The 19,960-nt window shown below is 33.8% G+C and overlaps 1 protein-coding gene across 1 annotated transcript in view; it reads left to right on the top strand.

Annotated features, from left to right (window-relative positions):
• Positions 1-216: 216 nt before the first annotated feature.
• Positions 217-19,960, top strand: part of LOC136028344 (transcription factor Sp9-like) — a 47,100-nt gene continuing 27,356 nt past the window's right edge. Inside the window, exon 1 of the mRNA XM_065706130.1 lies at positions 217-384. Within this exon, the coding sequence (XP_065562202.1) occupies positions 292-384 (93 nt within the window). The 5' untranslated portion in view covers positions 217-291. The remainder of the gene's footprint in view (positions 385-19,960) is intronic.

Here is a 19,960-nt window from a genome sequence, read left to right as displayed (position 1 = left end):
ATTCAAGTACATGTTCGAGACCACCCAAATTTCGTTTTTCCTTATAATTTCGACTCCACCCCCAGCCCACCTATGGGCGTTAATCTGTACACCCCCTTTTCGCTCGATCTGTCATATTTTGCTCTTTCACCCAATGGGATTATTGCTTTATATTAAGCTCCGCCTTTTTAAGTCAATTTTTGTCTCGGAACGTTCAATTTTACCTGCCTACTTATCAGTTATGTGTCAGATATCAAAGTGTTAAGAAGTTGAAAAGGATTGTAGTTTTTTTTTCATTTACGCTCGTTACGAATGTTAACCGACGTATCAGCCAGTATGTTAAGTCGTGCTGGACTGTATCCGACTGCACATCAGACTACTGTTGGACTGCACGAAAAACAAATGGTGAGCTGTGTAATAATGGCTTAATCAAATTGATTTTTTCTTGGTTAATTTTGATGGTCATGAAGGCTAGTAAAAATGACACTTGGGCGTCAGAATCCATCTTGAGAATTAAATAAAAAACAAGTTTATTCAACTGAAAGTAAGGAGCAATATTAAAACGAACATAAATTATTATAGATATGAGGGGGATTTCCCCCTTTTCAACACCTCGATCTTCACGCTAAGGTTTTTCGGCATTTAAACAAAAGTTACTTGTTGTTCTTATTAAACAGCTGGTGTGTTTCAGAAGTCGTTTTTAAAGAATTGGGACAAAATTTAAACTTTAGCGTAAAAAGCGATTTGTTGAGGAGGGGAAATCCCCCTCATATCCGTAGTAATTTCTGTTCGTTTTCAGTTTTAATATTGCTCCTTTCTTTCAGTTGAAAAAACTTGTTTTTCATATTTAATTTCTGATCTTTTTTTTTTTAATTTCGCCAGGAAATCTGGCTTTACCTCAACGGAAACATCTCACTCCCTACAGAAATATCCTTTAGGCAAGTTTTTGGTAATATGCCAAAAGAATCGTCTCTGGGGTTGAGCCTTTGGGTCTGTTTTCACCCCAAAACATCGAAGTTTCTTCTATATTTTTATATCCTCTCATCAATTCGTATTTTTGCACTTTTTTTAATTCCAGCCCATTACCAAAAACCAAAACCAAATTTCCTTTGTAAACTTCTGTCTTCTACCGTATGAAATTAGATCGAACATTTAACAAATAATTAGTTTAACGTTAGCTGTAATATAACTCTAATACATTAGCAAAAGTCCATAAGGTAAGCAAATATGGTTCAGGGATTCTAAGAGTTTCTGGAACTTGGAATTAGTTCGTTTAAGAGAAATGATGATGACAAAAAATTAAACTTATGTTAATTGATATAAATTAATTTTCTAAAATATGGACGTGTGGACTTTTATTAGGAATACAGACTTCTGATAATAAGTGTACCTCCATTCACGGCTGTACTCTGGGGGAGGGGTGACGGGGTGAACGTCTTTCGAGGTTTTCATCCAAAATGTAACAAAAATGTATTTATAATAATTTTTTATGGCGTTCTCAAAGTTTTTTGTGTACCCTCGTTCCCTCCAAAGGAAGATACATCCCCCGAAAAAATCCCGGATGCCCCCTGCCTGCATTATGTGTCGTAAATAGTCCATTGAGTTATTTACCAAATATATTTTATTTGTTATATTCAACAAAAACATGTCACATCGGATATTTTTTTAGCACCACACAGGGTCATATCCAGTATTTTTCAGGGGTAGGGGGTACAAAGGGATTTCGTTCAGGGGGAGGATTACAAAAAAACTTTAAAAACGCAAAAAATAAACAATTCATTTTTGTTAATTTTCTACGAGTCGGAAAAACCTGTTTTTTTCGGGGGGGATAAAAAACAATAAATTTAAATAAAATAAGTAAATATAGTTTATTGGTTTTAAAAATTTATTAAAAACAGGATATTTTTATTTGACAAAAATATACTCGTTGATATCACTTAATTTTCCAAAGTCTGAGTCTCCCCAAACCAAAATCAGACTTGCTAATCCACCTATGCTATGCGTCATACATAGTTTATTGATATTTTATCGCATGTATTCTATTTATTTAATGAACTAAAACATATCGCGTCGGAAATGTTTTTAGCGTTACATAAATTTTGCAATGGACCGTATTGACTTTCAACATCATAATTATATTCAACATGAATAAAAAATGGCATTTTGGCTATTGGTCACGTGATCATATTATCATAGACACAAATTACCAAGGGTTTTGATGATTGAGTCATAAGGTAAGCTGAGGTGAGAATATGTTAAATGTGTCTTCATTTGAACTCATGTAAGCAGTGGATGACCACCGGGAGCTATGTGGGTAAAATCCCCCCCCCCCCTGTCAGGGAATTCGATGACATATTTTTTGGTAAATAAAATTGAATCAAAACGTTTCATAATGACGGGTAAAAAATTTAAGAAAGCGAAAAAATAATAATACCAAATTACTGAGAAACAAAGATTTTCTGTAATTTTATTTACAAATAAAATATAACTTTTGTAAGAAACAAAATAGTCATATGGAGTATTTTTTTTTGTCTCACATTTTTTCTTTTTTTATTTACCGGTATAGGAAAATCTGAAGCACAGAGGCTCGTTTTAATAAAAGTCCTAAAACTACATTAAAGCATACTTAAATACTTAAATATATCATGCCTAAGGGCGCATTGCCTCAAATTTCCAACCGCCCTGCACCACCCCACTCCCTGATGGGTCTTATTCAGTTATACATAGTCTGCTATATGTATTCTGACTATATTTTATAGTATTACGATTTTTTTCTTCTTTACTATTTTACCGCAAACGCTAGCCGAGCGGGGAGGAGGGGGTGAGAGATGATTAAAAGTTAGAGAGAGATAAAAGTTAGTTAGGTTGGGATTTTTTGGCGAAAAAGTAAATTTATTTTCATAAATGACATCAACCTGTGAAAAATGGGAAATTTGGCAACCAATTTTACACTTTTCCTGTTTAATAATTAAAAAAAATTAGAAAAATTAGTCGTTCAGAGAAAAGTAAAGAGCTATATTAAAACCTAGATCAAGCACAAATGAAGTCAGATATTAAGTCATTCTTGAAACGAACAGAAATTGCTATGGATCAGCAAATGGGTCGCCACCTGAACAGGAATTAAAATGAATGACCATATCAAACTTAAAAAATAACAGATAGAACTTAAAGTATATACACAGAAATCAAAGTTAGATTAAATTGATAATTTTTTAAACCTAGACGAACAGAAATCAGCAAAAGTAAAGAGTAAGGCTACCCCCTTTTAAGTACTCAAAGGTCATAACGTTATTTGCACCTTACTGAAGCGATTTGTACTGCGAATTTTTTTTTGCTTTTCCGTCGGCATTTGCTTCCATTTCTAATCGTCAGCAATCCGTAGCGTGCTTTATAGATACCGCACACCAGTAACTTTGGGTTTTCAGCTCAAGTTAGGGCAAAATTTTGTTTACGTATTCTTGAAGAAAAGGGTCTATAATAAATTGTGTATCGTTATGACCGTAATAACTTGTTCAACTTTAACTGTATTAGATTTTTAAAATCCTTCCGGCAATAGCAATAGGATCTATGTTTAAATCAAAATTTATCATTTAAATATCTATTCTATATTTTTATTATCTAAATCACTCAAACATTGACAGCCAACAACAGAAGTTGCCCTTGTTAAAACTGTAAACTCTTTCGAGAAAGTCAAAATTTAAAGAAATGAAGGCTATAGCATTTCCTTTTGTTTTGAGACAATAGTGTATATGCATAAAATTGGCTGTTTTTTAATTCCAATTTTCTAACAATATGTCTGGGATTGCCTTGTGCTGCTTGGAACTTCCTTGAGCTTTGTAATCTTCGAAGTTGGACTGCCTATATTTAAAATATTCTTGAAAACATAAGTGGTCTGGGACGTACCTATGGAGATTCCCCTCCCCGAAGTTCTAAACTTTCTTCAATTTCTTGGCACTAGTTATTCAAACCATCCAATAGTTTTTTTCGTTATTAACTTCTCCCCTACATTACTGGGCCTCCTCCAAACAAGAATCCTGAGTACTTGCCTAGTAGAAATAATAGTGTAAACACGTAAACGCAGTTATTTTCTTAATCCCAATTTTCTAAAAAAAAATTATAAGTTATTATATTGTTTGTGTCCATAGCTGCTATGCATTTTTATACTCCAACTTCATTTATGACGTTCATAATAGGAAGAACAGAGTTTATATTAAAAATTGCAATTTTCTAAATTCCAAGTGGGAACAAGCCGACGGATATGGCATCAGATTTTAAACTACGTTTTGAATTATTATATATTATATATCGGATTATTAGTATATTAAACTATTTTAGCTTAACATACGGAGGGATAGGTTCATTTATCTGTACCTAAAAAAGTACAAAGAAGTGTTGGCGCAGGTTAGAGATACTCAAACTCCAATTTTTCTCCTTCTATTTTTCTCATAAGCCCTTTCTATGACCTTCCACAGCACAGAAACAGAGATAAATGTATTTTGAAAATACGTCACAGGGATAAGCCAACAGGCATTAAGGGTATTTTTTACCACAGAAGTATAGAACAGTGTATTGTCTCTTTCTTTTTTTTTTTCACTTTGTTGTCATCGACCTACATTTTGGTAACAGAAGCTTCGTTGGGAATTAAAACAATACTTTCAAATTCGCCAAAAATAAAGGAAGTCAAATTTGGAGAGGAAGGTAAAATAATAAGATGATACCTATTTTAAAAAGTTTATCTAGTAGAACCGAATTTACTCCTTATGTCAAATAAAACACAGAAAAACAAACAACAAACAAGCCTTAAACAGTGGTTAAAACAAAATGTGTCTTAAATAAAAAGATCAATGAAAAAGTTTTTTTTTCTTAGTAAAGTAAAAATTAAAAAACTTATATCTATAAATCAATAAACAAAATGTATGGTGAATAAAAAGAAATAAGGAGATGGATTGTATACTGGAAAAAAAGCCCTATCTTTTGTAATTTAAGGTAATTTTGTGAGAAATCTTTTAGGGATAAAATTAATGATTATTTTTGTAGGCGGAATAGGGGGAGGGGTCAATTTTAAGGTGGAAAATGGCTATAGAAAAATGAATTTGTTCCGATGCTGCCGAGAGTGCTTTATTGAAAACAGTACAAATCTATAGATTAAGGTTGACATTTCAAGAGGTCAAGATACCTTGTATAAGGCTTGGCTTATCTTTTTTTTTCTCTTTAGAAATTTATTATACTCCGAATAAGAATTGTATTATTATAAGACCATACCCCTATTTCTACAGTTCAATTTTTCAATTCCATCCGTTTGACAAAATACACAATGTCAAGATATTTATACTAATAAGAATTGGGTACTAGTCGGTTATTATGAACACATTCAAGCATTCCACTCTGTAAGACAAAAACCATTTTGCACATCCGGGGTGGGGGTTGGGGTAGGTTAGGTTAGTTTTCCATATTTTTTTTTCTAAAGCAATATTTTATCATGGTGTTTTGTTATATTTCATAAGGATCTGATTTGAATAATTTTCTGCAGTAGTTCCCATTATCCTATTAATAAAGAACTATATTTCATCATGTTTTGGTATATTTCTATTTTGACAGCATTTATTTCAGCGGTAGACCTGATGGTCCTTGACTAGCTGGTGAAGGGTTGGACTTATGTCCCCCCAGCGTCCCAAAACAGTGCCCTTCTCTGTTTTGATATATTTCTATTAGGATTAGGGAAATCCGTTTTTGTCTTAAAGTGCACACCGTAATTCTTGAGTGTGTTTCCAATAACCGACAAGTACCAAGAATTGCTACAGGTATTTTTATAGGGAAGGTACTTTGTATTTCCCTTTTCCCCCAAATCACTAGCTATTTATGCTTCAGTGTATTTTCATAAAATAAGCCCATTTTTCGGGGCTCTTGAATTTATTTATTCATACCAGCTTATCACCCTTGAGACATATTCCAGTGTACATACTTGAATAATTATACAGCGTCATTAGTGCTACTGAAAACACAACGTATATCTAACCCACCAGAGGCCAATACAGTCGCGTATACTCTTTCCTCCACCTCATCCATATATAGCTTATTTTCACACCTGCCCTATTTCCTGGAATCCCTAAGTTCTCGTCATGAAATATAGAAATGTGGGAAAGGTCGCTTTATAGCCCATTATTTATTAAAGAGTCATATTTTTATTAGTAATATTTGTTATTTAAATATTACCGCTACTATTTCTCAGTAAAGTTCAATTCATTGATCCGTCCAGAATTCCTCAAATTCGGATTTCTGTACTCAAGCAATCCACCTCGAACTTTTCTTAATATCTTAGCTATGATGTTACTGTTGTGTCATTAATTATGACTTTATGTCCCTTTAACATTTTTCCAAGTCAATTTGCCTCTCAGGTCAGATAATCTCATCAAAAATTAGAAAATCTAACACATTTTTTATAAACAGTATTTATTATTACGATTTATGTGTTATTACAGGCATTTTTTAAACTAAACTCATTGAGCACTCTAGGCTTCCTCAAAATCAAATTTCTGTACTCTAGCAATCCATCTCGAATTTTTCTTAATATCTTAGCTATGATGTCACAGTTTTGTCATTAATTATGACATAGTGTCTCTTTAGTATTTTTCTAAGTCGATTTTCAACCTAAAAAGCGTCTCCCCTCGTCAACTCGCCGACAAGATTTGTTTTTTCCCTGTTCGGGCCATGCTAAACCGTATTCTCTGCATATCATGCGATGGACCGATTTAAGTTTCAGGTCCGGTTGCCTTAATTGCACTTAAGTATTTTTTAATAGTCGCTTTGACTGATATTCCTGACCAAAATTGCATATAAACTGGTTGATTTGATGAAAAGACAGCCGTATCGTGTCTAAGATCGCAATATCCCAAACCCTAAGCATAAAACAATCAACTATATTCTAGGGTATAGCAAATGAAACAACCCACAGAACTATGAGAAAAAACCTGATTTAGCATTTCGGTAGTATGTTGGAAAATATGAAAATTGGAAATTCTATTCAAATCAGCAAAAATAGACAACGGATTATAATGCCATCTAATACCCAGTTGAATCATGAGAATTTTGAAATTACGCATTTTTTGTAAGCTGTTTTTATTACATTGCGGTCCCATTTACCCATACTTAGTATGTTTATCTGGTTGATGTAATTTCCATTTTTCAAATCAACTCAGTACTGGTGTAATGGATTCCCCAGATCAGGCTCGGATCACATTTTAAGAATGAACTTAATGCTTGATACCGTCGAGACCGAACGTCGATGAGGTATCAGATTTGACATGAAAAACTTTCCCCAAATCAGCATGGAAAACTGTTTTTTTCGTCTTCTAAAAAATCTGCCTTCAAGGCCGTGGAGGTTGTTGTTCAATTTAGTGCATCAGAGCATATTTTAGGAAGATTAGGTGTTGGTGCTTTGGGCAACCCAGAATAGGCTGACAAGAGATTTTAAAAACAAACTTAAAACACAATACTGACAGAAACAAAACACAGCTGATTTTTCTGAATATTTATGTGTAAAAAAAAATAAAAAAAATCTGTTGCAATTTCCCCCGAGGGATAGAAAATACTATTGATAGTCTTTTTAGGTATATGTAAACAAAATAAACTATTTTTTTATTTTAGATAGTTTTTAGTATTTTATTCTAAATGTAATCTGTTCTATTAAATAACTTTAAAGAGTTTGGGGCCTAACTTTTGTCACGATCCCAGGTTGTTTTTTTACGATATTCCCGACAAATCTGTAGAAATTAAAAATAAATTTACCGTTTTAAATATTTCCCATCCCCCCTGTTTTCTGTTATCAGAGTAACTTAGTACAAACCAGGCGATATTCATAAATAGTTCAAGGCAGTATGTTTATATAAATATTGTCAATATATTTAACTGTATTTAGAATAGGAACAAATCATCAGTAGGTAATTCCTATTCTTGGTGACTAAAAACCATCTTATAAATTAAGCCTGACTTCCATTTCTCAACAATAAAACGGATACAATAGTCATTTTTAGATATATTACTGTAAAATGAATTAGTTTGTGCAAAAAGGTGGGGCTTATTCAAGGCATCAAAAAAGAACGAAAACAAATGTTTAGTTACCAATTGATAAATTCACATTCTGATGGTTATGAGACATTTTCACAATATTGTAGAAGCCATATCCACGGTGGATTGTTCAAATCACTCACTCAAAATGAAATGAAATGAAATTTTTTGAACTAATTCATCAGTGGGTATTTGAAAATAAATTGACACCCTAAAAAGGAACTAATAGCTGATAATACCATTCAATTTTTTTTTATCGAGCATATACGGAGGATTTATTCCATGGTTTAGTAAGGGAGTAGGGACAAAGTCTAAAAAAGAGTAAAAAAGGATAAAAATATTTTCAACAAAAGAAAATATGTATAGCTGTGTAAACATATTGAGGCAAGGGGCACGGATTTGGAGGCAGCATCAGCGTCCTCCCTCATTTTTCTGTTGTTTTTTTTAGAAATTTACAATATGTGCTTACCATTGAATTCATTAATATGGACGTAGATGGAAGATATTCCTAGGGGGGACAACCAGCTAGCTAGGGGAAGGGCAAATTTATCATTTTTTTAAATAAAAACAATCTTTGATGACATTTTTCAGGGAACAAAGAATTTTTCAAGATGTCAAAAGTAGGGAAGTCAATTGGGGGGACTTTATACCCCTTCCTAATTTTTGCTCCCTAAATTTTAAGGAATGTATGTTTGTGATATTTTTATTGAAACATCCATTTTTTGGCTCTCATTGAAGAAAACCGAAGAAAAAACAAAATTAACCCTTCTATATTAAGAAGAATATATTGTGTATCACCCCCTACATTTTCGTGAATCGACGCCACTGTCGGGGAGCAATAAATAACTAGCATTAGCAGAAGTACTTCGTTGAATCTTTATTGCCAATGAGGCTACCTAGGTTAAAATAAAATCAGATACCACAATGGTTATAATGTGAAGGGTCATGTACTTGAACACTTGACCAAATCAAATAAGAATCTTATCGCTGGTGTCCATCTTTACTACCTAGTTGTCACTTATTTAGTCCAGGCAGGGGGCCTCCATTTTCGGATGTTCGCCTTTTCACACGAACAACATTAAAAGGTAAAAGCAAATACACGGGAACAGATCCAATACTTACAAAAGAGGATGGGAGGTCCCATTTGACGTGGCATATATTCTAGCAGGGTGGCAGCAACTTTCTCATTTAAGAAGCAATTTTGTGAGATCCCATTTGGTGTGGCATATATTCTAGCAGCGTGGCGGCAGCTTTATCAATTAAGAAGCAATTTTTGGGAGGTCCCATTTGATGTGGCATATATTCTAGCAGCGTGGCATATATTCATTTAACAAGTAATTTTTTTGATGGTGAAACACTGGATTTCTCCGGGGTCCTGTAGAGACTTTAAAAGGGATAATTTTTTCAGGCTTGCAAATATACTAATAAAGTGGCAAATAAAGGAGAATAGTTTAATGTTGTGTGTGTGTGCGTTTTTTATGTTTTGTTGTTTTTAGAAGTAGAGGTGATTATTTTTTGAGCTGTGATATTGCAAATATATAACTGTGATTTACAGAATATTGTGTTGCATGGCCTTATTCATCTTATAATAAAACTTGCTGTTAATATTATCATTATTATTATTAAGTTTCTAGAATTTGGTGGAAGTGACTAGGAAAGTGAATTAGATATACCCTCCTCCCTCAAAAAATTCTGAGTTTGATGCTTTTCCGAACAATTTAATACATATTTTCTATATAGTTAGAATATTTTTGGCCCGTCCCCAGATTTGCACCCGTCCCCTCAGAATCCTCCTAAATGAAATAAAATTTCGCATACTTGGCTGATTAAGGGCTCGGCCCCTAGTCGGCTTTTTTAGCATAGCACCAAACCATCAAATATTAATGATATGCTCCTAGTTCATAAATATGTCTTAAACATCTGTTTTACCTGGTATTTGATGGAATGAATCCATGGCTGTATCAATTTATACTTTAGGAGGGCAAGCAAAGGTTTTGGCACCCAAGTAATTTGGGTGTGCCCTTATCATGTGCTGAAGAACTCTAGTCTGTAGTTTATTTTCAGAAACCACGACAGCCATGAGGGCCCTTTGTTAACCTTCAAAAATACTGGACTCAGTTTAAATGTAAGTCACCGCCTACTGGCTTTTACCACTTCAATTAAAGGCAGATACATATACGAGAATTTTCTTTGTTTTGGGTGGGGTTGATGGGCAACAAATTTTAGTGGACAAAATATTATCATGCGTGACAACCAACAAGTTATCTGGAAATGATGAGAAAATCGTGAAAATTTATGTCCTGATAGGGGAGATTCACCAACTCCAAGCCCCCTCTACACTCTCTGCTTCAACATAGTCTCCTCATATTATGGGTATTTATTCTTCAAACCAGACATCTAATAATAGCATAAAATTTGCTGTAGTTGATACTCATGAGGCCGAACATTTTGTTCAAAAATTGCAAAAAAGAATCAAAAATGTGTATTCTCCTGATGTTCTCTCCGTCTCTCACCCAGTCATTATTCCCCCTCGCCTTCCTCAGTTCTAGTAGGTTATGTAATGAGGGAAACAATGAGTGACTTTAGCGGAATATCATCTGAAGCTAAGTTTTAAAAAAGTTCCCTTAACTAAGTCTTTGTAATGGTGATATTTCTGAAAATGAAAATTAATTTTCAAAATTTTAGTAAAATTTAATAATGGGCTCCCTCTCTGAGGCAGCACTTCCCCATGTCAAATCGGAAACCAGCAATAAAGAAGCAGTATATCCCCCACCCCTGATGTAGACGGCTATGAAAGTTCCCTTAGCGTGAGTCCTTGTATTGGCGTATTTTAATAGATATCTTCCTTTTCTGAATTACCAATAAATTTTGACATCTTAGAAAAAGCTGCCAAATCCTCAGAAATAAAAATATCACCATAATCCCTATTGAAAGTTAAGTATACAAATATTCGGGCTGATGTGAGTGTTAAACCCTTCTCAAGTGCGATACCTTTGTTGGAATCGATTGTTGAAGCACCTTGTATCTCTATGGTGTCTGATGACATTCCATAAGAGGATTAAGAATCAGTATGGGTTTGTATTATTTATTGCTGCTTATTTTATATATTGTGAGAACAGGGATTATACTTGACATATGTCGATATAGTTGACAATTGAGAGGGTACTATCGGACTAATTTTCGCTGCGGGATTGTCTAGCTGAAAAAATAATCCACGCCACTGGAGCTACTGTAGAAAAGATGTCGAGTTAAGCGAAGCCCTGAAGAATACACTAAGTTCTATCGAGCGGAAACAACCAAGCGACGTCGCTACACGAATTAAAACTGATATGTCTCATTGAAAGCGAATTATCTTGTATCGTTCTAAATAAAATGAACGAAAAAAATATACTTCTTTGCTCATGTATCTAAAAACAATACTATCAGTAGTTTTTTTTCTGCCTATTTTTTGAACTTTGTCTCATGTCCAAGGCCTTAGCCAGGATGTTGTTCGGAGGGTGTGAGGTTACAAAAAAAATCATCACAAAAATACATTTAAAATATTTTATATTCGTTTTTGTTATGTTTACAACCCCTACCCCCTAGATACGGTTTTTTTGTGCCCCAAGAAAACTTTCGAATGACTGCGAAAAGATAGCTAGAGAATTAGGCCAAGCGCGGCATCGTAGCAAGAATTTTTTTTGTGGCTAAAATTCAAATAAAAGAAAAAAAGGAAATCCTGTGGCAAATACCGGAAATTATGGTAACTATTACAGTAGCTTTGAGGTGTTCAGGGGTATATTCTCAAAGCCCCCCTCTTCTCATTACGCGCCTGGACAGAAGACCTTAAAGTTAAAACCCTGGCTAAAACCTTGACTAAATAAGAGGCTCAAATATGTATATGTATTATACCGCCAGCGCTCAAGAAATGAATATAGGTTAATCCTAATGAAAAATACCAGAACATGATGAAAATATAATACTTTAGAAAAACTTGGGCTATATATTTGCACATTAGAAGGGGTAACCTAACTTCTAACCCCCTAATGTGCAAATATACAGCTCAAATTATATGATTCCGATGTATTCTGTCGCCTGCCACTTGTTTTTCACTGAGCGTAAACTAATTGTTTCTTAATAGAGATAGATAATTTCTATCTATTTCTATTAATATATTCTATATTCGAATATAGATATATCTAGAGATAGATATATCTATCTTTATTCTATATTCGGTTTCTTCTCGAGTTTTACAGAGCATAAACTTGAGTGTTTGCGGTATAATACATAAGTACCAGCTCAGAACCACCAAACTTGCGACAGAGAGTGTCAAACCCCTCAAAATGACATCTTTAGGCAATCTAGATTTCACAAGCAATAAATGAAATAATTCAAGTTGGGTGAAGTTTTTATCCCCTTGACCATTGAATCAACATAATCTGTTGACACAACTTATTCCAGTCGATTGGACATAAAGAATTTTTCTAAAAAAAAGAAGGGGGACTTTTCTGCTTTTTTAAGCCGAATTTTTCTTTGTTATTTTGTCATGTCATCCGTTCCTACATAATAGCTAAAAGTAGGATTAGACATATCGGCATCTTCAAGAATGACAAAATTATATAAGACATACTGATTGAAACTAGATACCTTTCAAACCTCTGATAAAATGCATGTAGTTTTGGATAGGACTTGGCATTTTAACTTGTGGGCCGAAATTGGCTTTTAAAGCCTGAAGCTGTTACAACTGTTACATCAAAACTGCCTTCAATACATCAAATGTGATCTAAAAACAGAGATTATTACCTTTAGCCAAAACATGCTTCAGAAACACGTGCTTATAAGTAGGAGGAATATTTAACCACATCATTTTATCTGCTTACCCCCGCCCCAAAAAAGTACCAAAACATTCATAAAATTCAATGTTTTGTCATTTTGATAATCTTTTTTGTTTTGCGCATGCTCCTATACTAATAACCTGAAACTTAAACTGAAAATACTCCCAAGTCATAGTTTACTGTTGCCTGAGATTAGATAAGGAGAACAAATGAGTAACACATTAAATATATAAAATATTTATTATATATCACATTATATACTATAATTATTATACATTATATTATATGATATTTATTAAAAATATTATAATACTAAATATGTATTATATTAAATATATAGAATATTTAGGAAATAAACCTATGTCAAAATTATATACTTTTGTTGTTTGATGTTTTGTTGTTTGGTTATGTGTTTCTCCTTTTTTTCATCGGAAAATGAAGTCAGTTTTTGGGAGGGTAGGATTAAAGCTTTCCTTGGACTAGGCCGCGAAAAACTTATTTTTAGCCCCTTTTCATTATTTCCATGATTTTTGCCATAAAGTGAAAATGGCGTACGACCCTCTTTAAGTTTCTTGAAGTTTTCTTGAATGTAAGCTAAGTACAACATTCCAGCTTGCAGGTTAAAATCTCAGTTTTTAGAATTGAATTGGTAGATTAAAAGAAGTTTCTGCATAATATAAATATGAATAAACATAAATAATATAGTATAAATTGTAAAAAATAAACATAAATATTGTAATGGTTATCGATATTTGACTCTTTATATATTAGTGCCTTAGTTGTTGTTTTTTATTATCAATAATTTTCTTAGCATTTGTTAAAACATAATTTATTTCAATTTTGGCTTTGTTTTATTTTGTTTAGTTTTTGAAGAGCGAATATTTTTATTTGATTAAAAGTTTCTTTATTAGAACTAAAATTTTTACCAATATCTGTGGTAAAAATGGTTATCTTTTTTTCTCTCTTTTTTGGTCGATTCTTCAAAGTCTGTGTTGAAACTTAGTTTCAGCATATGTTAGTGCGCATTTTCATTTGTTGTTACTAGAACTGACAATATTTTCATTCAACAAAAACGGAGATTTTAGTAAGAAGCCGGAAACTAGACCAAGATCTATTTTCTTTTTCTTTATTGTGATTATCTCCCAAAAAAATTTCGACATGCATTTGAATTTGAAGTTCCTTGAATTCAAACTAAGCCGGCTGTTTTGTTTTTTTTCTTCTATAATTTAAACACGAATAATTCGTTCTCAGTCGACAGCTAAACGCAAAAAACAGAAAGACCTGGTTAAAATTACAGTAAAACACGTTTCTGCTTCTTTTACTTATTTAATATGGGTATTTTTTTAAGTACCACGGACAGTGAAAAATATACCTGATTATTCCAATTGGTTATGTATCAGATTAAGAAAAATCGGGAATTATTGACAAATAAGACCTTTATTTGCAGGTAGATATTTTCTGGTAGTACTACTACTACTAACAACTCACCACAGCACCAAGCTGCCTGAGGTCAACACAGCTACGCTCGCTCCTTCTCCATCCCAGTCCATTCAAAGCCTCCCTCTTTACACCCTCCCAGAAAGTTCCTATTTATCTTAAGTCTGTCTTTACGACTTCTCCCCATCCCAACTGAGGACAACCTGCTTTCTGTTTAGACCTAGACGGTTTAGACCTTCTGCTAGTAGTTGGTGAATTAAAAAAAAAGAAGGAAAAACTAAGCTAAAAGGACATAGTGTCTAATAGCTTAAAAATGCGTATCTTTCCTTCGAAAATGTAGTTGTTTTTTGGAGATCAACGAACTGCTTATGCTTGATATTTTTTTTCTCTTTTTTTTTACGGAATGCCTTGTCAAATTTAACTAAATGATAATACTAATTTATTTTTACGGTTTCATACGGCAACATTGACCAAGTCTGGTAAAGTTACATCAGATTTTTTAGTTGGGCCCCATCCCCTTCCAAAATATTGTTTGTACGTACCATATCCAAAACAGAGCGATCAAAACCATAAAAAGGAAATATTTTCGAAAAATACTATGAATATTATAATAGAGTCATTTTTTTTATTTTAATACTAATACAAGAAACGATTACTAACGTTTCTTTATATTGATATCGATTACCGTATCCAGGGGTATCAAGGGGTTTGAACCCCGCCCCCGCCGAAATTTTTGTTGGACTCGTAAAAACAAAACAGAAATGCTTATAAAAATTTTTTTGATGCGTTTTAAAAAGAATTTCGTCCCCCCCCCAAAGAAAAATCCTGGATGCCACGCTCGATTTCTTAAGATTGTGATTATCCCAGGCCCTGATACCCCCACATAAACTTTTAATTATGGAACACACGACAGAACTCATTTTGGGTTGAGTGTGTGGGTAAGCTCGAAAAAAAAACCTAAGTCATAAAGAGACAAACTGTAAAACTCAGCAAAATTACAACATATTGGATATTTCGGGGATGGGGGCCAAGTTGCCCAAAGAAACCCCTGTAAACGTGTCTGATCCATAAACTTATGTTATTCATATTTTTAATTATTATTGTTTCCTGTTTCCTAATGCATATTAAAAGACATTTTCTTATCTCACTGAAATGCCGCTGAGTAATTATCATTTTATTCTCGAACTGAGGGAACTCACGCTTTTCTGTTAAAAAAAAAATTTTGAATTAGTAAAAAGATATTTTTCTGTGTTTATACATTCTATTATTACTTCTTCACGTATAAATAAATTAGGTTCAAGTTGTCACCTAGAAGGTTAGTTTTGTCGCTTCAAAGTACAACAAACGTTGACTTGGCACGTATCCAAGTGATTGATTTAATTCCATGTCATTGCATCAGTCAATGACAATTTTACAGGCGACTGAACAGATTATACGATAATCATGTCAATCCATTTTACATTTGGCATTTCACTTAGATTGCTCACTGATATTGAAAATATTGCTCATATGTAAAAGTAGGACTTTAAATTCATATGATGAATTGCCCCTTGATTTCACTAGCCCCTGGTTAGTCCGTTGGGTTTAAGGATTGTACATACAACCTATTTAGTCTTTGATTAGAAAGTAAAAGCAAATCCAGAATTCTGAAGAGGGGAGCATTTTTGAATTTAAATTTCCGCTTGGACAAAAACAGGGAGAAGGGGGCTTTAAAACCCTGTCCCACTGAAGTATTGAGGCTCTTATGATTTATCTCTTATATATTCCATACTTAGGTTGTTCATTAATATTGAAATATAGTTCATATGTAAAAATAGATATTTTACACGTGATAGATTGCCCCTTGATTTCAGTAGCCCCTGACTAGATCGTCGGGTTTTAGGATTAGACATGCAGCCAATTTATGTTTTTGATTACAAGTTTAAGCAAATCTATAATTTTAAATAGAGGCCTTTTTTTAGTTCAATTGCCCATTTAGGCCAAGCAAATGGAGAGGAGACTTCGAGACTCCATCCCCCCTGAGATCTGGGAAATTTTAGTGATTACCGTATAGTTTGTATATTTTCAATACTATTCACTTAGATTGTTCCCTGATATTGAAAATATTATTCATATGCAAAAGTATGCTTCTAAATTTCTAAGATGGATTGCCCCTTGATACCATAGCCCCTGGTTGGTCCGTTGGGTTTAAGGATTGTGCATACTACCTATTTAGTTTTTGATTAGAAAGTGGAAGCAAATCCGGAATTCTGAAGAGGAAAATTTTTTAATTTAAATTTCCGCTTAGAAAAGAAACAGGAAAAGGGGGGTTTTAAAACATTTTCCCCCTTAGGTTAAGAGTTTTTTTTAGAATTTATCCTTATATTTTTCATACTAATTACTTAGACTGTTTACTGATATTGAAATAAGGCTCATATTTAAAAGTCTACCTTTTCGCCACTAAATTCATCTGACATACTACTTGTTGACTTCAGTAGACCGAGGTTAGTCCGTTGGGTTTCAAAGATTAGAAAGTTGAGGTTTATATGGAAGCCTAAACAGGGAATATTGTTTAATTTCAATAGTCCCTTAGGCTATAATAAAGGAAGAGAGGCAAGTGCCCCGACTGGCGCACCCTGGGGGTGGCAAAAAAAGTATAAAATGCAATATTTGGGGCAAATATTATAACGTTTGTAGTATTGATGGGGTGGCAGGGGGACGGCAAAGTTTAAGTTTATCCCTCTGAGAAAAAAAAAGAACTCCGGCTTTGATTCATATGATGGATTCTCCATTGTTGTATTAGCCGCTGATTAGCCCATTCGATTTTTGTATTTTACTTAAAACTATCTTTAGTTAGAAAACGGAAGCAAATCTGGTGTTTTAAAGAGAGGATGTAGCCAAAAGGCAAAATTTCGTTCAAGCCAGGGCATACGGAGGAACGGGGCTTTGATTCCCCACACTCTCCCCTCTAATATCGAGCTTTTTATTATTTTCCTATACTTTTTCGTAATTTTTAGACAATCCAGTAGTTTTTGTGTTTTTTTGATGGGTTGGGATACCCGTTCGACTGACTGTATTTTAAACAGTAAGCTGTAAAAAAGTAAAAAATCCCACTTTCTATCGCTGCAATGAGAGAAAGTGTTAGATGGCTAGGACACATTTTGCGGATAAAGCATAACAGATTGACAAAGATCATCTTTTTGGCCATCCATCTTGGGTCAAACAAACACTAGGTCCTCTCCGAATGGGGTGAAAAGAAGTCGTAAGAAAGTATTTAAAGACATTCGAAAGTTCTTGGGAGGAGGTAAAGAGGGAAGCCAAGAATAGATTGGGATTTAGGAGGAGCGTGCACGACTGTGTTGGCCTCCGGCGGTTCGGTGCTGCAGTGATTTTTTAGTAGTTGTGGTTCCCCCTGAAAGAACGACCTGTAGATGCTTGTTTTTGCTCTGAAATTATTTTTCCTTAAACTTAATCAAATTCTATGCAAAGTTCCTAAAATAACAAATATAAATACAACCCGGCACGTATACATAAATTTATCTCTGGGAGAGGAAATTTTTGGAAACATGATTATTATGAACTTTATTAGAAAAATAATATCAATTGTTAAAACCAGGGGTTTAAAAGGGAGCAGAATCTCTTGGCAAAGTTACACGCAACAATCTTTCTAGGGGGGGGGGTGAGGGAGGATGATCCTGCAAAATAATAAATAGATTTTACATCTATTTGTTTTTTTTTTATTAAATAGAGGTCAAAATTATGAGGGGCCACAAGCATGATCCCTCCCATATCCTTCTAATAAGTCTGCAATAACCAGAGAAATTGCTAAAAAAAATTGTTGCAGTCTATTATTTTGCTGCCCTGAAGAAGTCTAGAAAACGGCTTGATTTTCTGCCAAAATCTTTTTTTTCGCGTACCTATTTTGAAAGGCCTTCAATGACATATAAAAATCACCCCATTTTTACTTGGTACCATTTTAACAACTTTTCCTTCCCATGTAAACACTCATTTATCTTTCATAAACTCAAATCGATCTCTAATAATTAGCCAAGTAATAAGGTTTGTTTTGTCTGTCCGACTTTGACACTTCATCTAATAGCTTGGGGTTTCAATTCATGGCTGGGTATATACCCAAACTCTACCCTCAATGTGGTAGCTGGCGCCCCGCTGAGGTTCCCGACAGACAGTCGGAACTCCGCTGAAAGGATCTATACGTGATTAAAGTTAATAATGTGTTCAATGATGGGATGGACCAAGTGTAATATAAAAGACCCACATTTGCATTTTTTCCGCCTTGATTTTACTGACTTCAAGAAACTGCGAAATTTCGGATCTTTGTATAGGTTGTTTTTCTATGTGTTTTTTTTTTGGGGGGGGGGGCATGGGAGTCATAACAGATTTTGTTGAGGAGAGACTGACATGCCTGAAGGAACTGATTTAGAGAGGAGGGGGTAAGAAAGATACTAGAATATTTTTGGGAGGGGGCGGGAGTGGGGGGGATTAAGAGGAAACTTTAAAAATACAAAAAAGTAAAATTATAAGAACCTTAACCTGTAAGTTATAAGGAAGGGTAGGAATTAACTTGGTAATTACCCAGGGGGTGGTGAAACTTGTCCTAAAAGAAAACCACAGGGGAGCTCTATGTAATATATTTAATATGCATTATATATAATAATATATATCATGCAAATATAATGGGTATCTCGTCTATATGTACTTGGAAAGGGGGATATGCTCGGAAAACAGTACTTAATTTAATCTTATAAATATTACTTTCAGTCTTGTTTCTATGCTGCACAATATTTTCAATCTAACAACTATTAATTTAAATATTATTCAATTCGGAATCCTCACTTTTAAGCTTATTTTTCAATCTTGCCCATTTATTTTTTTTTTAATTATATTTTTTCAGTCTCATTAACTTGTTATAGTCTAACATCACTAACTTCAGATCCCAGTGGTCCGATATTGTTTTTACCTTAAATTCTAAGCTTACTTAAAAGGGTGAGATTGTGTCTGCTGCTCTTCACAAATTGAAAATATTTTTTTTTCCTTTTTACTAACTTTTATTTTCTACAACCAAATATTGCACCGTCATGGAGGAATAGTTAAGACTAACGATCAATGAAGTATGTCGATGGTTGAGCAAGTTCATAGTTAGCGAGTGTAATCATCGCTTTGACTTTTGTTTTTTATCGTATGCACGTAAAATATTTTGTCAGAGGTCGGGGATGGTTGGGGGGAGGGGGAGGATTTAAGACCAAGGATTTATATAGGATTTTTGTTCGGGGGAAGGGGGGTCGTTTATTCATGTTAAAGTCACAAAATTACAATTTTTTAGCATTTTAATTTTAAAACAGGTACTTAGCCTGTTTTAGGTATATTTTAATTAAATATTTAATTTGTAGAGTTGGTAATTAGTTTAGGTATTTCATATAATATGTTCTGAGCGGCCTGATTTAAAAAATTCTTGGTTGTAGTGCATAAATTTGTTACTAAAATCTTATACTTTCATCATATTTTGGTACATTTTATTCGGATTAACCTAATTTCACTTCTTGAGTGGGCGGCTATAATACATAAGTACCTCAAAACATAAGAGAAACAGCCCCCCTCCTCATGTATCATGTGGTTGAATTGTCTTGTTTTTCTATATTTACTACATTTTTTTTAAATGAAGAGGTATT

The sequence above is a fragment of the Artemia franciscana genome, chromosome 6, assembly GCF_032884065.1.
Source record: "Artemia franciscana chromosome 6, ASM3288406v1, whole genome shotgun sequence".
In the NCBI taxonomy this organism is placed as follows: domain Eukaryota; kingdom Metazoa; phylum Arthropoda; class Branchiopoda; order Anostraca; family Artemiidae; genus Artemia; species Artemia franciscana.
Note: the sequence above shows the minus strand (reverse complement) of the source record. Positions and strands in the feature narration are given on the sequence as shown.